At 33.8% G+C, this 18379-nt stretch overlaps 1 protein-coding gene and 1 long non-coding RNA gene across 4 annotated transcripts in view; one reads left to right on the forward strand and one right to left on the reverse strand.

Moving 5' to 3' along the window:
• The window catches only part of LOC149480318 (uncharacterized), a 147566-nt gene that overhangs the window by 107623 nt on the left and 21564 nt on the right, over positions 1–18379 (reverse strand). The gene's annotated exons all lie outside the window — the stretch shown is intronic.
• Positions 1–18379, forward strand: part of dsx (transcription factor doublesex) — a 141797-nt gene that overhangs the window by 99180 nt on the left and 24238 nt on the right. For 2 of the 3 annotated variants that reach the window (XM_089706512.1, XM_089706513.1), the window contains exon 3: positions 4917–5125. In XM_089706512.1, the coding sequence (XP_089562638.1) occupies positions 4917–5101 (185 nt within the window). In that variant the 3' untranslated portion in view covers positions 5102–5125. Of the gene's footprint in view, positions 1–4916; positions 5126–18379 lie in introns of those variants that run through there. The other variant, XR_016317001.1, reaches the window with a different exon arrangement.

Raw genomic sequence — 18379 nt, forward strand, 5'->3', positions numbered from 1 at the left:
CACATAGTGAGAACTCTATTATTACTCCAATCGATATCTAGTTAATATTAGGAAAAGTTTACTGCAATCAATACTAACTATCTAACTCGATACTTATATTCAATAGGTATGTACGTAATCGTTTAATGATTATCGATACTATACTATCGTGGAGAAATTGAGCCAATTTTGATGCAATTAATAATGAAAATAGCGTGAAAGTACGAGGGTACTACATTATCAAATATAGGTCAAGTGTTTTTTTAAGATTCGACCCCTATAGGAATGAAGTGGATGACATAATTAACTATACACTTATATTTATTTGTATTGTTATGCGTAGCTAATTTAATAATTATTTTTTTTAATAGAACAAAAGGAATAAGTAGGTGCTATACTTATTGTCAAAGAAACTTATAATCCAAAATCGTATTTAAAACTGTAAAATTGATTTCGATTTGATTTAAAGAATTTCCACTTTCACTTTAGGTATCTTATTTCTAAAATAATCAAAGTTCGACTTGTAGACAGGCATTCTAAATTGTAAAAGATAATGTTTTAAAACCACTGAATGAACGATTATTAAATTAAGCCATAAATTTGATTCTCCAACACAATGAAAACAAGACAAAAAACCCACTGCTACCAGGCACGGAGCTCATAAATTGACACCTGATATTTCATTTGAGTTTGATTCGCACAGGCCTTTCATTACTATTCGGGAGTGAGGCACGATTTTGAATTATGGCCTATCATCTCATTAGTTTTCTCCCGGGGCATGCCTCATGAGGGGTGTTTAGTATAATCGCGGGACGTGCAACCCGGCGTAATTACAATGTACCGCTACGGCGACGGTATACAAACAGATTCACGGTGCCCAGACAACAACAAAGTAACATTTGTAAATGGTTACGTTGCAATCACATTTTGCGATAGCCATTGGCCATTTAGCTTGCACGATTCAGTCGGCGCCTTTTGTGATTGACATTGTTGCGTATACGCATAGTATAATAAAAAAATCTGTTTTTTTGTGGGAATAGAAATTAGTTATAGGTAGTTCATGATTTAATTAAATGTAATAAAATACATTTGCGCTGAAATTCATACTTACTCAGGTGTTAGAATAGCCGTAGAAACATTATTCTTATCTAAAGTGAAGTCCCATCCCCATGTCCCCTCGTGGGGTAAGGGGCAGATGCATTATACATCTGTTCTACTGATCGATTTTCTTTAGGGTGATTAGCCTTCTGTGTCCTGCCAGACCGAGACCTTTTTTTTCTTCGTCTCCACCGGGAATCGAACCCAGGACCCCTCGGTTCTACGCTCACGCGTCAACCACTGACTGTACCAAAGAAGCGGTCAATTTATTCTTATCTTAGCAGGATACAAAAAGATTAATTTCATCACAGAATAAGCATAAATCAAAATGTAACAATAACTTATTAGTTTCATTAAGAGGTGAAAACAGTCATTACGAAGCTAATCTCCAGTCAATTACACAGTTGAAGCTAACGCTGTTCAAATAAAAATAGACTAATGTGTTAGTTGCACGTGCTTCTTGCAAACTCCATCTGATCACGAGATCGTTACAAAGAACATGGCTTATTTCATCACAATCCACAAGGTCAATAGCACTTGGTGACAAACATTGAACAATATATTAGTACTCTGTACTACGCAGTGCAATTAGCAATGAAAATGAATCGAAAAGAAGGCATGCGTAATGCGGTTGTTCAAATCGATATATTATGCAAAATTCAAGCACCGTTATTATGACACCGAGTTTTATGCATAAAGAGCAAAAAATGTTAATCACTTAATCAGCATGTTAATCTACAAATTACATGAAAATAATTCAAATGTGATGGTTGCGGTATGCAAATCATTGCGTAATCTGTTAAACACAACACATTAAGCAATGCAATAAAATAGTTTCAGACACTTGTGATCATCACAATGTCCTCAATGGACTCCTAAACCACTTAACCGATTATAATAAAATTCGCACACCATGTGCAGTACGATCCAACTTGAGAGATAGGATAGTTTAAACATGTAGGTACCACGGGCGAAGCCGGGGCGGACCACTAGTAAATTATAATTATAATCAGAACTGTATACTAAGTGTCAATGTCAATACACTTTTTTTCAACAAATAACCTTTTTTAGTTAACAAATTATATGATATACCATTTGATAATATCATTTCAATTTTCAATATAAACAAATGCGTAGTTCTATTAAAAAGTTTTTCTCCGAATCATCGGAAAACTCGCCCATAGAAGCTGGGATAATCATAAATTCCTCTTTATAATGAACTTGTTTACTCGTTTCCATATTTTCTAATATACATAGTATGGATTTTAGAATTATTCATATCACAGATTATGTAATTATTGCTTCATATCCTACATTGATTAGTGCTTCAAGTACCTACCTTTATTTAATTCAATTGAACATTATTACATTTGCTTAAAGTATTATCAAAAAACGCTTCCATCAGTTTAATATCAAATACGTGTTTTCTCGTATTTTGTTTATGTCTTGAAAAATTAAAATAAGTGACCATTATAATAAAAAAATGTTGTGTGGTTTTATGAAACCACGGTAAAAGTGAAACTTAGGCACAAAATTATCGTATTTGTACGATAATTATCGTACGGTTCGACCGTCACGCGACATGCGCTACACAGACCAAAAAGTTTGAGACGATGTAATAAAAGTTTCACTTTAATAAGTATAAAGTATAAAGATTTAAACTTATAAGAAAAAATCTAAGGGTATAGAAGATAGTCTGTGGTTGTCCTATATACAGTTTAATGGCTAAAACTAGTAAAAAAAGTAAATTAACAAATAGTTGATGCATGTCGATTGACACTTTACAATGTAAACGCAGTGAGATGTTAAGCGACATGTACATTGTACGCGACATACGACCCGCGTAAGGGGAAGTTTACATTGTATCATACTTTTTATAAGTAGAAGCAGTATAGATAGCTGTATTTTTTTAATGCAAACAAACGTATATTTAATCTCTCATCAGGGTATTGAATTGAAGTTTTGGCTTTGCACTAGGTAGTTAGTTTTGTAACAAAATTTGACGTTTTGCATGTAAACATCAGAAGCAATAGATCACTTTTTGGACACCAAATACTATTAGGATACTGTTAAATCATTAGGTACTAATACTAATTCTAATTCAAGTCTATTAATATGCGTGTATTACACGTTGTTAATTATTCTATAATGACCTGTAATGTCCATTATGCACCTAGCACTATGCCTTACAATGTATGCACACAAAATAAGAAAAAGCTAACCTAACAAAAGTGCATTTTGTGGCCAACTAAACATACGCAGCGACGCGTGACGTCACACGTGGAGGTGCGGACTGCGGCTTACGTTTTCGCATTCTGTCGCGTCTCGGCACATGGTATCGAGTTGCAGTCTCGTAGACCGCCTAAGTAGCCTTACCACAGTCAATAGAATACAGACAGTAAGACAACTAAGCCGATGAACCCACCATTGAATCTAGTTGTTACTTTGTAAATCTTTTCATTACGTAACCTTTATGCGATACGCCGTGCCGTGGCCGTTGAAGGAAGTTTCACGCGCTTTTTGAAGAGGGCAATCGCTACTGACAACAATGCTTTGACTGCAGCTTACGAGTCGCGTCGATGTTTCGGACGTTTTGTTTGTAGTTTCCGTACGTTTCGTATATTAACTGTGGCCTTAGCAACCTTACTTACCCATAATTATGTACGTATAATATCGTTCGAAGAAATTGAATGATCGGTTAAAACATTCCTCAGCATAGATTTGAAAACGTTTAATCGCATGAGTAATTAACGTTAACAGGCGTTCATTAGTTTAAGATCAATTGAATTAAATTAATTAAACCTTCTGAGTGTGTACCGCACTTAATGCGTAGTAATTATATTAATAAATAATTTATGGTTTAATTATTACAATCCTTCAAGTGTTTTCTGCGTCAACTATGTATTAGCTATGTTACGGGTATTTAAAATTAATTAAAAGAGAAAAGCATGAATAAAATGACTAATTCCAGGTTGTGAAAAATCAATGGCATTTACCAGTAATCCGTGAGTAGTAATAATTTACATATTTAAAAAGTATTTTAAGTGCTATAATTTATTATGTTAAAAAATGCCCGGCGATTGCTCAATTTTTGCGAATTGTGAATTTAAAATCGAGTGTCATAATTCAACTTAATTTAGTGTCATTACAACTCAACGGCACGTACAATTTCAGATCTAAACGTATTTTAATTACTTCCGAACCACTGAGTTAAGCTCATCATTATTAATCACCAGATGATTATATCTTACAAAAAGATAAATACATGTTCAATCGGGTACCTATACTTCTGTGAATTGAATCAAGCTGTAATAAATTACACGAACGCATCGAAACACAGCTCGCAATAACTTGATAACCCGGCCAAATTAAGTGGTTATTTTTAATTATTTGGATTGAGTTGTACTGTCCCTGGATTTAGTAATTAGCGCGGATTTGTTTTAATCTTTGGTAATAGGTGGGTTCACACAGAGCGAGCCTCGCGAAGCACTGCGCGAAGCGGTTCGGTCTATGTGGATGTGCCTCGGCGGAGGAAAATGACGGCTCTCGTGTTTTCCTTAGCCTTACCCAAGCTATTGCAATCTTTGATAATAGGCGGGTCTTCCCAGTGCGAGTAAGCTTTCGAAGGATTTCTGCGCGAAGCAGCTAGGTCTGTGCCTCGGCCGAGGAAAAATTTCTTTAGCCAGCAAATGCTTCGAGAGGCTCGTTCTGTGTGAACCCTACTTATTATGATCAATAGCAAAATGTTGGCTCACGTGTTTTCCTTAGCCAGCTTAAATGCTTCGCGAGGATGGACCCAGCTATTTCGAATTGTGGGCTTAGTTTGCATATATTTGCAGCACACTGGGTGGTCCGGCAGTGGCAGCTGTACGAGCGGTCGCTGTGCTCGCTGCTGGAGCTGCAGGCGCGTAAGCGGCCAAGCGTGTGCCGCATGCCGCGGTGCGTGATCACGCCGGAGTACGCGTCGCCATGGTTACCGCTACCGCTCGCTGCGAGGCATTCGCCGCCGCCTGCGCACTTGTAGCATTGCGACGCGGCACCGCCATTGGTGAGTACTGGTTTTGTTATGGTTAAATTTTGATTATTGTTCTAAAAACGGGTAAGTATGTCTAGGCATTAACATCGTTACCTTATGTATTATATTATGTATACCATATAGAATATAGACCTTCCGTTTATTAACATGCCAATAATAGTTGAAACGGTTGAAAACTAAAGAGTTTAATTGATTGTAGTTTAGCTTTAAAAATGTCCACATAAACATAGAATAATAGCAAATGTTGGCTGATAAAAAATTGAAATAATAATACTAATAATTATCTACTTAATTTAAATGTATCTACCACAATAGGTAAACAAATAGAATAAACAAATTTTCCCTACCACTGAATTAACGGTGGTGTCAGTAAAACTACACATAATATTAGCATAGCTATGCGCGTTTATTGTTAACGTAACCGTTAAGATTCTTCGATTGAATACAAAAGGCATTTAAATTTCCCCGCTTATTTCAGTATAATCTGCTGTAAAACCTAACCAAGAATAAGTTATTTAAATAATACGCATTGAAGCTAAACGCCTGTATGTGTTACTGTGCTGCTACACAGTTTAGCCCATTAGCCATTTACATGCTCCTAGCAATAGCTTGACCTGTATGTTTAGTTTGTATGTATAGGACTCATTAAGGCTCCATTTTGGGCCACATTAAACAGACAGATTTAAATCTACGTTTGTATACTTATAAAGAATCGATGAATACAATAATTTCACGAGCCCATATCTTCCTAAGCGTGTTTTTTATTTATTTTGAACTAGATATAGGTATAAATTTATAAAGAATAGATATATAGGTATTTATTTAGATTGAGATTAGCACAGTGCCAATGTAATGTGCTTCTATGTCTGATCTGAAGTACCAGTCTAGTCAAAATGTATAAATCTTCGATCCCATCAAGCTTTAGAGCCGTGTCTAGGCTCTCGAGGCTAATGAATTCATGATTGCAGCATAAATTAAGGACACTTTTTTACTATGAATATTGAACTTTTAGCTTTTTTCTTCTTTCTTTAAAAAGTTGTGTAGAGTGAACTTTTTAAATTAATTTGATTATGATCACCTATTATTTAAAAACACTATATTTTAAGTATCTTAAATATCAGTAAGTCTAAACTTCACTTATTATTCTATCAAATCATAGGCATAACCTATCATGCCTTACTTGTCTGTATATAAAAGTTCTAAATCAAAATATGTTAAAATACTAAGTAATATTTGTATGATATAGTTTATGTTTGTTAAAACATCATTCAAATACAGCGCTCCACAAAAGTTTGTGAAGCGAGCGTCGTTAAAATATTAATAATTAACCTGAAACACTTCCCTATCCCAACGTCAAGTTAACGATGCCATCAATTCCTGGCTCAGAAGCCATGTGATAGGTTGTAAACCTCGCGATGATAACAATAAAACCGTATGTGTCCGAGCACTTGGAAATAGTTATTGCAAATAAAATTGCGCAAACAATCTAGAATGTTCTAATCATTGAATATCATTTGGCGACACGTGATATCTGAATATGATCAATGTTATATTAGTTAAGTAGTAAAAATAATGAAGAGAAATGATGCATTAGTATTTAGTATATGTTTAATTTATGCTCTACATTCTGTTCTATAATTACATTGATAAATCAATATCAGGTTTAATGTAAAAAATCGACAGTTGGTATTTCAGATATAGTAATAATGTTTTTCAGACAGCGTTCTAGTAAAGCTCACGCACTTAGTACCATAAAAAGGAAGCGTCCATAAAACAACAACGCAAACGTTATAGACAGGTTAAAATAATTGATAGGTTCTTTTCTATACTACTTAATATTATAAAGAGGAAAGGTTTGTAATTATGTATGTATGTATGGTTTTCACGCATAAACTACTGGACCGATTTCAAAAATTATTTCACCATTAGAAAGCTGCATCTTCATTGAGCAACATAAACTATATTGCATTTTCAAAAAAATTAGAGATCCTTACCAAAAATGCAATAATGTAACCTAAGGTGTAAAAAATTCCTTAATAAAAATTCTGTCATCGCGTGCGTTGCGGAATATATTCCTTGAAGTACGAGGATGGTTCTTATGAAAAAAAAACGTAAACATGTAGGTACCACGGGCGAAGCCAGGGTGGACCGCTAGTATTTTATATTTTCGTTATTATATTTGCACAATTGTTATAACAACTACCTAGCAAGTGTCACGAATAAAAGCATTTCTCTAAGAATTACCTTCGCCATAAAACATAACTCATAAGCGAATGGGGTACTGTCACTACACTCGTAAATTTAAGCTGTTAGAACTCTGTACGTCTGTCTGTAACTCTGCAATAACTCAAAGAGTTATGACGATTTCACTTCATATAGCATTTTGTACCTGACGCCTACGCATATGTGAACTGCAATAGCTAAAAAGAAGCATAAACTGTTTATAGACTACCTACCATTTTATATGTTTTAGATTAACAATAAATATTTTCCACAATATAAATTTATATTATTGAAAGGAAAGACTTAACGGATTAACTCAAAAACTTTATAACCGATTCTGAAAATTATAACATGGAACCTAACCTACATTATTCCTGAGTGACATAGGCTTAATTTCATTTTGGTTTTAACCCGATCAAACCGGTCGAGCGGCTTGTATCATATGACATATTCGAGAATGTTGAATTTGGATATAACATATCAAAGTTTACTGCACTCTTAAAAGCCTATAAAAATTAAACACATATTTTTTCCATCCGCTACCGCCTACCTGTTCAAACAAATACAATTGTATCATGAAATTAGTACCAGAAAGATTATCATTAAGTTTAAATTCGTTTAATAGTGCGTAGCCGCCATTTTGGTTGTGCGTGACGTCACAAGAATTCTATTCGTCCAGAAAAATCTAACCCGTATTTTTTGTACCAGAGACCAAGTCTATAAATGGAGACGTTGACGCCCACATACCTACGTATATAGATCGTTAAAATCATTGACTTTTCTTACTGACTAGTGACTGCCCTAATCGGTTAACATATACACATAATCCTAAATAACTGGCCAACTAATTGCTCTGTACGGATGCATTTAGTTTTAATTAAATTATTTTATTCGTCTCTTGGTCCACCTTTTATGGTGTAGACCAATAAATCGTTGCAAATTAAGTAGACTTGATGGAAAAATGTGAGAGCAAATACACAATTAATAGTACGTACATACATTACATGACATGACTTCATGATAATCATGAAACGCATGATTCTTAAATGCCATTAAAATATTTGAAACAAAATGGCATCTCCTTATTTGTAATTATAACGTAACGTCAATTACAGATCTCCTGCAATAACGTGTATTAAATTAAATTTCATCTTATAAAACATGTATAAAACACGATTCCAACTTCACACACGAGCATGGCTACGCAAAATTTCTTTGAACTTTCCAAACACGTTTACATCGATACATATTTTTTCCCTTCCAAAACTGGCTCCGCGTCAGTACAGATAATTTTAAAAGCGGCTCACGTATACAGTTAGCGTAGGTCAAGATATTCAACGTCGATTAATTTGCTTTTTTTAAACTTGCTTCACTTCACTCAAAATTTATCGATCAGTCATTTTCGAATGGTCGCGTAATGTTTGCGAAGTATTTTATTTATTGCTGATGTATTGCGGTTTATGTTCTTTGAAGAGGTTAATGTTGCCGGCCTGTGTAACGTTTAGTTAGTGAACGGGTTTGCGTTTTTTATTTTGGTAGGTCAAGTATAATCAGGTATGGTCAGGAACGATGATCTTAGATTAGATGGAGATTTCAACATACATGGCTAAACGATGTAATTTGTAAATCTTTGATAGAGACCGCCCATAAGCTGGGCATGGACTACATAATACTGTATCTTACAAAAGAGGTCATAGAATTATGAGAATAAAGTAATACAGAATTCTTCATACTTTCTGTGTTTGTTTCGGAATCCAGAAAAAAAATTGTCCACATTTTGCATTTTGCATTCTTGATAGAAAATAGATATAGAGCTACATAAACTACATTTTCACGGTAACGTTATACGCTGATTTATCACTACTCATATTAGATTTGATGTAAAATATATGTACTTAGGAGTATTACTGGCTGGTAGAAGTATTACTGGCTGATGAGAATTACATCGGAACGAGATTTGACAACTGTCGATCTGGCGGAGCGTCGCGTCGATGGTCGGCTGCAGACGTTGCTTGGTTACAAACGAAGAACGGCTAGAGCACCACGTTTGCGACGAATCGCTATTGTTCCGAGTAATCTTGTGCATTGTTGTATCGAAATTAATTAAAAGCGATTGATCAAGTGATTCCCTAATTACTAGCGCATAGATTTGTGCGATTACATAACATTTGTTGTAACATTGATGATTCATTTGTTTCCACCAACATTATAATTTACTGAAGATATGGGTGATTCTGATGATTATGGCCATCCGCCCATATATAAAATATGTGTTCTTTTTTAACTTGAACCTCCACGGCGCGAAACCGTATCCTTCTTTTTGGGGTTCAAACACGCGAAAGCTAATTACCGCTCACGTACGCAGAGGCCGTTTCTACACCGCCCTCTCGCATTTTTATCCTACCTCAATTGGCCTGAATACATTAATACAAGAACGACGCACCTGGACAACCTTTAGGGTAAAAGTGGGATAGATGCCGCACGGGGATAGATGCCTCATTTTCAAAAAACCTCACTTCCCAGAGTCGTGACTACGAATTAATGATTTAAATAGGAGCTCCTATCATCCCGCACCTCGGGTACGCATGAGCTGTTGTTTGGTGAAGACGTGTTTCGCTAGTGTGTGTTATAATATCCGCGGCGAACTTCACGAACACGTTAAAATTTAAAAAGGTTGATATTTGCCTTTGCATAACTTTATAAGTATTAATAAATTTCACTATATTTCTTATTATGTCTATACACTGGTTCATTAAGTACAAATCTAAGTGAAAATAGTGGCTCATTTGTTTTTATTTAATAAAAAAAATACTGGGGCAGCTATCCTTATCAAAAAGGATAGTTGCCCCTTTTTTTTCGAGGGATAGATGCCCTTAGGGGCCTCTAAGGGCATCTATCCCTCAATTCATATGTACATGTAATTATCGATAATCACAAGTACTGTTTATATTTTTACCTGATTGCGTCAGAGGTTTTCTCTATACTAACCGATTTTACTCGTTTAATTTGCTTTTTTTGTTATGTATACTTACTTATTAATGATCTGTCCTTATACTGATTGTAGGAGAACCACGCCACGAAATTACAAAAGAAAAGAAGGAGTGCGAGCGCAAGTATATTCTTGGACAACAGAACAACTATGTTAACATGACATTTGCTGGTTTATCATATTAATTTTATTAGATTTCGCGTTTATAGAGTATGTAAGGCATCTATCCCACTCTGCAGGCATCTATCCTCCTTAGTATTTTCATGGTGGGGCAACTATCCAACTAGGTAGGCATCTATCCTCAAAAAAGGTGTTCTACAAAAATATTTATTACACATTATCTATAAATGATAGGATAAAAAATATATATAGTAATTCAAAACAGATAATTAACCTAGCTATATTCATACAAAGTGTTCGTATAAGATTCATGTATTTAAAATTATGAGGCTATTTCAAAAAGTAGGGCATCTATCCCACTTTTACCCTAATTAATTGAGGACGTTTTGTATGCGGCGAATTTGACAAGAAAATATTTATTAGCCGATTGGGTTGAATTTATGAGTCACATTAACACATTTTTTGCTTACTAATTCAAGGTGTCAATTGTTTATCCGTAAAAATTTCATTGTTTTTGTATTGTTTGTATGTACTGTGTTTAAATTTCATTTGTTTGTTGTTTATACCACCAAATTTAAACGATTTGTATATTATAGTGCATAATTATGAAATGATTTACAATTTCTGAAGCCATAAAACAATGTATTTAATAAGCATAATCTTGTAGAACAATATTTTACGATGATTTTAATATCACATTAACATATTGATTGCTATGATAAAGGGAAAACGCCGCCAATCTAGAATAGCTTTTTTAAGTTCGCCGAGGAACTGTTAATTGAAATAAAAATATATTTATACTAGCGACCCGCCCCGGCTTCGCACGGGTGCAATGCTGATACTAAATACACTACAGAAAAACTGTGAACGTTGTATATAAAAAACATAGCGGCCCGGCCGCGGCCGGCCGGTACCGCCGCAAATGCTACGTCCCGCAATTTTTAAATCTGTAATATCTTCGAAAATATTCACTTAAATCATACGGTGTAAAGGGCCATATAGATCTATATTAAATGAAAAATGTATTCAAGGTATTTTATTGGTTAAGAATTAATGCTGTATTGGAGAAAATCGCTTCGAAAATTAGCTATTATTTGTCGTAAAAAGTAAATGACAAAAAAATGTTATTGTGGATTATCCATAAGAGATAGACATATACCATCGCGGACTTTTCTGTAGACGTTTTCAATGTTTAAATAATACTTAGTACATTATTTTGATAAAACTCGTAGGGTTTAGCCTGCGTTTGCAATATAAGCGGAAAAAATGTAATTTTTTACGACATCACATTAGAAACTTCAAAAATAACAGTACTTCTCCACTATTTAATGGATGTTATTATACATATAAACCTTCCTCTTGAATCACTCTATCTATTAAAAAAAACCGCATCAAAATCCGTTGCGTAGTTTCAAAGATTTAAGCGTACAAAGGGACATAGGGACATAGGGACATAGGGACAGGGAAAGCGACTTTGTTTTATACTATGTAGTGATTAAGTCGGTCTTGAAGTTAACTAAAAAAACTTGTTTTAAAATATTTTAAAATTGGTGTCAAATATTTTTTAGTTTTCTTGCGTCTTTTAAGTTCTATATTATGGTAATTAGATAGTAGATACTTACGAATAATAATTAGGAAGAAATGTTAATGTATTTTGATCCAACATGTTGAAATTAAAACGGTTGTTACATTTAAATAGTATGAGTTAGGTACTGGAAATTACAAGTCATTATAATAATATTTAAGTCCAACCATCAAACCAGTTATATTTTTATAGTAAATCGATGTGTTCAATTACACTGTCATTCAGATGAATCCATTCAGTTGGCCACTTCAAGCGCTTATTTATAATATTGTATTAATTAATACAAGTTGTCTAGTAACCACACAAGACTTGGACAAGATAATAAATCACTACATAGTATGAAACAAAGTCGCTTTCTCTGTCCCTATGTCCCTTTGTATGCTTATATCTTTAAAACTACGCAACGGATTATGATGCGTTTTTTTTAATAGATAAAGTGATTCAAGAGGAAGCTTTTAGTATATAATTTATTAGGTTTTAGACAAAGCGGGCGAAGCCGCGGATGAAAAGCTAGTTAATAATGTATTTATTATTACAAGTTGTCTAGTAACCACACAAGACGTGGACGGTGGACAAGATAATTTTTCATATAATTCCATCGCACAAGCCGAATACGACACTCGATGTATTTTCTACTCTGTGGCTTCTTGGATATTGTGAACGCAATACCCAATTTGTCTCGTTTTGTTTGCTTTTAAATCCTTACTATACATATAATAAATGTGTAAGCTTAAGGATCGATTTCATAATGTGATTTTTATGTCTGGATGTAGAAGGCTAGAGAGAGATAACTTTTAAACGCGACGAAACATCTCATTCCCATAAGAATTTCCTTTTACTTTGCGGGCGAATCCGCGAGGGAAAAGCTAGCGTAATTAATGGGAAAGTTTTCTACCCATTACTCATGTCGCTATTAACAACATCTTCATTTATTGAAACAATGATGAAATGAATTGTGTGCAGGTAAGTCGAATATGTCGATCTATATTTTTGCACGTTCGTGAGTATTCAATGTCGAAGCATATTGTTCAGTGAAAACTAAAAACTACGTCAGGTGTAATCAAAGTTCACTAAAAAAGCTCTCTGTTGCACAGATCAAAGCGGCCGATCGCAAAAACATGGCCTAATACGGCAGATAACAAATACAAATGTCATTATTACTTTGATTTACAATGGAGGGTCATGATTAGCTTTCCGAAACAATATATACGATGCGCGTCTGCAATAAAACCCATGAAATATATAACCATCTCGCGTTTTCACGCTCGTAAATGCCGGCTAGAAAGGGATAGGGGATTTATAGCTATACTATTCGCAACAAAAACTTTTATAACCTCGTAATTTATACGCAGACTTGTTCCAAGGAAAAATTTTAGTGTTTTTACTTTTATGCATTCCATTGCAACTTCTCTAATAGATGGTAAATTTTAATGACGCTTCGGAATTTTATTGTGCTATAGATTATTGAGAGATTTAATTGTTCATTTTTCTTACTTCCCCGAGGTTAATACTTGTAGATAATAAATGCAAATATCATGCAATCTGCGAGGGTTAGCCGAAGCGCACTGTAAAACATCGTGTTATGAGATACTTACACGTTAGCTCCATATTCATTTATTAATTAACTCGGACATCAAAACAGATTTTTGTCATGGCTGGATAAACAAATGAATGCGGTCACTTTATGCTCAGCAATTTTTCTAGCTATTTAATTAGTATTATTTATCTAGCTTTTACCCACGACCGTTCGCTACTTGATACATTTATAAACTGTTGCGAAATCAACAGAGATAATTTCATTGTAATTTTAATCGTAATTTGTCCAGTTGATCGAATGTAAAATTTATTCCAACTCAAGACATTATCTTGATTAACATTGATCACTACTTTGAAAAATCCTATATGTATAATACAATTATTTCTCTGCAAGCTATATTGATAAATTATGATATAATTAAAGGCATATCGACCTTATTCTGTTATTCCAATGACCTACCACAAGCGAGGACTCGTTCTAAAATGGAACTCGGATACGAGACGAAACGCTCGTAAAATGAACCCTTTAGTGATGTGAACGTAACTTATCGATAAATAAATTAATATGCATCAAAAAACGAATAAAATCTCTCGGAAAGATCAAGGAGAGAACTTAATAATAAATATTGAACTGATTATTCTTTGTTTGTTGTATGTTAATAATGAGATAAAAATATTTTGCATGATTGGAAATTACTTCATGAGGGAGCTAATCTAGGGGCATTGAAAAAATACCGGAAAAAGTGAGTTGACTAGCAATCAATGTATTATGAGGAAAGATGAAAGATAACTATGTAAGTAAGCGAATCTTAAACAGCATTTCATAGAAACCAATCAATTAACGATTATAAAAGAAAAAGACCACCAGACATGAAATTTGTTAGGGAAGTGACGTGGGGCCGGATTTTTCAACCAAGATGCGATCCGATTTATGCAAAGGCACTCGAAAGTTTTATGTTAATAACTCTATCAAGCCACAGATCAAGCGTAGGTTTACATAGTCGAATGTAGGATCTACGAGCAAATTAAGCTACTTATGAACGATTAAAATAAACAAATCGACATCGTTATTCTATCCACTGCTACATCACTTGACTTTTGATGCGTCTGCGGGTCGTAAAACTTTTCGCGCGTAAACGTCACAGATGATATTAAAACAGCAGCTGCAGCGCTGCGTAAAGTTCCATTGTTTTGTAACCGTCTAATAAGATAGTTGGTTTTATCGCTGAATGCGCTTACCTGTGTAATTTGTTAAGCTTTGTAAACGACGTGAGGATGTAATGGTATTTGCCGGATTTTCATGCTTAGGTACTTTTAATACAGCTGTAGACTTAAAGTGGCTATAACAAAGCTTTGTATTTACGAGCGCTTTAACGCTGTAATTTTTTGGCAAACATAATAGGTTACTAGGCATAAGGCATAGGGACCGAAGTGGTTGCATGTAATGTCGTTACTGAATATGAATACAAATAAAAGTATTGGCAATTGCAATATTTGTTGTTTTCACCAAAATATGTTTAGTTTAAAATATGTAAAACATAAGAATGAATATACGTAATATGTATACGAAATATATAGATTATAGACGTCATATTATGTTTTATTGTTCACCAAAATAATGATCGTTTAACTATTGCCACTTCTGCGATATAGAAGCTCCTTCACAGTTCACTATGAATACCTACTTTTACCTCTTTTTATCGAGAGTATTGAGACTCGTTAAAACTATAAAAGGCGTAGATATACTAAAGTAGTAAATAAAATTAAAGCGGCTAGACTATCCCAAAATGGAAAGGAGAACTAAGATAAACACATTGGTGTCGTATGGGAACAAAAGCTGTGCTTTTAAAACTTTTTAAATGTTAATTTAGTATATAGAGTATGGGAGTATGTGTGGATAAGTTTATAAGAAAAATAATAAATTATGAGCGATATTAATTATGCATGATATTTAGATATACATATGCAATTATTTATTTATAAGACTGTAACGTCTGTAACAAACAACAAGCACCTGTATAGCTGTATAAAAATACATATTTATACATAAATACATATTTGTAACCTAGTTATTTGCAAAATTTATATATAAAAATTAAAATTGTCATAGTAATCATTTGTTCCGCAAACTTACGGCCATTATATTAAAATACTTAATTTATTAGACGACATAAACCGCCACTCAAACCCAAATATTTCAACACAAACAAACATCACGCCAAACGAATAGAAAATTACAAACATATTCCCATACTCATGTGTTTAATCTTCGATAAACATCTTTACAGCGGTTATAAATAATTTGAAAGCATAATGCCGTCCAGAACTAGACAGTATTAAAATCTAGACGCAGCTTCGTCTCCAATCGTAAAACCGTACCTAAAATGACCCATAAAATATTGTCTGCCTGTTTAAATTTATCTGTAACGCAGGGTTTATTGGAAACCCTATCTCGGGCAAAGCCCATAACTTGAGCCCATTAAATACTATTTCTTATTAAAACGTGCGTTTTTAATTGAAACGATATTACATTGGTAATAAACGTATTTATATGTTAGTGCTTACAAGTTGAAATTGATAACGAATGTAAAGGAAACCCTTTTAAAATGATAAAACTAGTATGTAAAGATTTCTGCTCTTTTTCCTTTTTCGTGTGTATGTCGTCTGTATCTACTTAAAAATTTTCAGTTTTAACCTTAGTCTGTTATTTTGACATCTTTGACAGCAATTATGAAAAAGACTTTTAACTTTCGGCCTTAAATGAAATGGTTTAAGAACTGCCAACGTTCGGTTAATTTGCTCTCACATGTCGCCCATCCATTCTGAGAATGTCGTAACGACCCTTTATGGCCCTGTCGCAATTTCTGTTGAATACTTGCAAATAAATCAAATTAAACGTCTTCCAGAATAAAAACTAAATGTATCTAAAACTCTACATTACTATCTTTACTATAATATTATAGATATACACTGTAATAATTAATTAGCCCCTTGTCACAGCTTCAAACGGGTTGACCTAGGAAAGAAAAAAATGTGTGCTTTAGTCTTGAACACTCAGTTATGATATAATGTAGCATGTACCTTTCTTCCTTTGTCAATGAGTGATAATAGAGCTTTCTACTGGTCTATTTATGTGGTAATAGTAGTAAAATTGAACCTTTGATTTGATATCTAAAAACAATCTGCATTCACATGTAGTTCGGTATTCTTTCAAATGTATGTTCTTACAAAGACCCCAAAACACGTTTAGTAGTAAAAAAAAAACAAATTAACAGAAATATTCATCGCAATCAAAGGTACGAGAAAGAAGCTATGCGATTTCGTGTGGCCGGTGAAAGACAAAACCTCCATCGTTTCCTGATGGGGCCTTTATAAATCGTTCCAGCAAAAAACTAAATCAGACAGGAAAGCATAGAACCTGTTGTTTATGGTTCCGTAGGTACTTTTAAACAACAATTATATAGATTATTCACTGTAGTGTTATATGGTATAAATGTTCAAATAAAGTCCTTAAAAACTGCCAAATTATAAGAAATAATCTAAAACACAAAGCTTCGGTGATTGTATTTGAATTGATTTATAACTTAAACTCGAATCCCTAAAAGCAGCATAAATTACGTCCAATTATTATCACACCAAAATAATCACGTCTCTTTTTAATTACAATTAATTGCGACCTAATAAAGTATCGGTAACGAGATCAAAAAAACTAACGACATTGAAATACGTCTGTTATTTTGTGCAATTAAAATTGTGTGTTTTCTTGTTCAACCTAAGGTTCAACCGCTTCATTGAGCTTTATAATTCGCAAGATTTAAATACGAATCTGCATTTTTTCTAGAGCACGTAAAGTTGTTTGCTTTTTCAATGCTGTTTTTTGGAGAATAGCAAACTCCTTCGGGTGACCAAAAGCTTTGCAATATCAAGACAAATATTATTACTTAAGTAAACATTTTTAAAATGATTGCATCGCGATCGTGCTTATTATAAGACAGTTATCATAATATATTTTACGTTAATCTTCATTAATGGGAGTTTAAAATTGTAGTTCAAATGTGGTATATGACAAAATTCTTAGGCAACGTCTTGTAAAATATAATAAAGCGTCCGATGTCATGATGTAATTACCGTTTGGCGACCCAAATGTTTTTGTTTCGCGGTTTGTAATACAAAATGTGTACTGTCAATTGATACGATCAATACGTCAATTCATAGTAGGTATACACAGTGGATAGTGGATAGCGATTCACTTTTTAACCTTTTTGAAACTCGTCTGATTTATTAAGATATTTTTCTATAATAATTAATGTTAAGAATGCGTAAATGTCCAACTGGATTACTTACTTAAGAATGTTTTGCCCATACCGGTAGTCTGGGCGAAACATTCTTATGACGCAGTGTTTCCTGCTGTTAAATAAATTTATTGGTACGCTTTCATATTATTATTTTAAGAAAAAAAAATTAATATCCTCAGCATCAAACAGAAGTTTAACAGGTATAAACACAATCATTTTGATCGTTGTTACATCGTTGCAAAAAGAAAACCAACGTGTAACGTTCCTTAAACTGTTGCTTCGCATTCCAATACTGATTTTATCAAAACCCATGCTCTGTCTGAAACAATACTTTTCAATGTATTAAGTTGGGCTTTTATGTTGCGTATCTAACGTATCTTTAAAGATTCGCTCCTTTTTCGTTCTGGAATTGCGCCCTTAGCAAATATAGAACTCTTAACTAGGCTATGGTTCCATCGTTTAGTGTAAGAGACTTTATGGTACACTTAGTGTCAGAAAACGAAAATTTACTGAGTAAA

Source organism: Colias philodice, chromosome 18, assembly GCF_061535455.1.
Source record: "Colias philodice isolate Cphi_HAF_F1 chromosome 18, ilColPhil1 Martin Lab GWU primary, whole genome shotgun sequence".
Taxonomy (NCBI): Eukaryota; Metazoa; Arthropoda; class Insecta; order Lepidoptera; family Pieridae; genus Colias; species Colias philodice.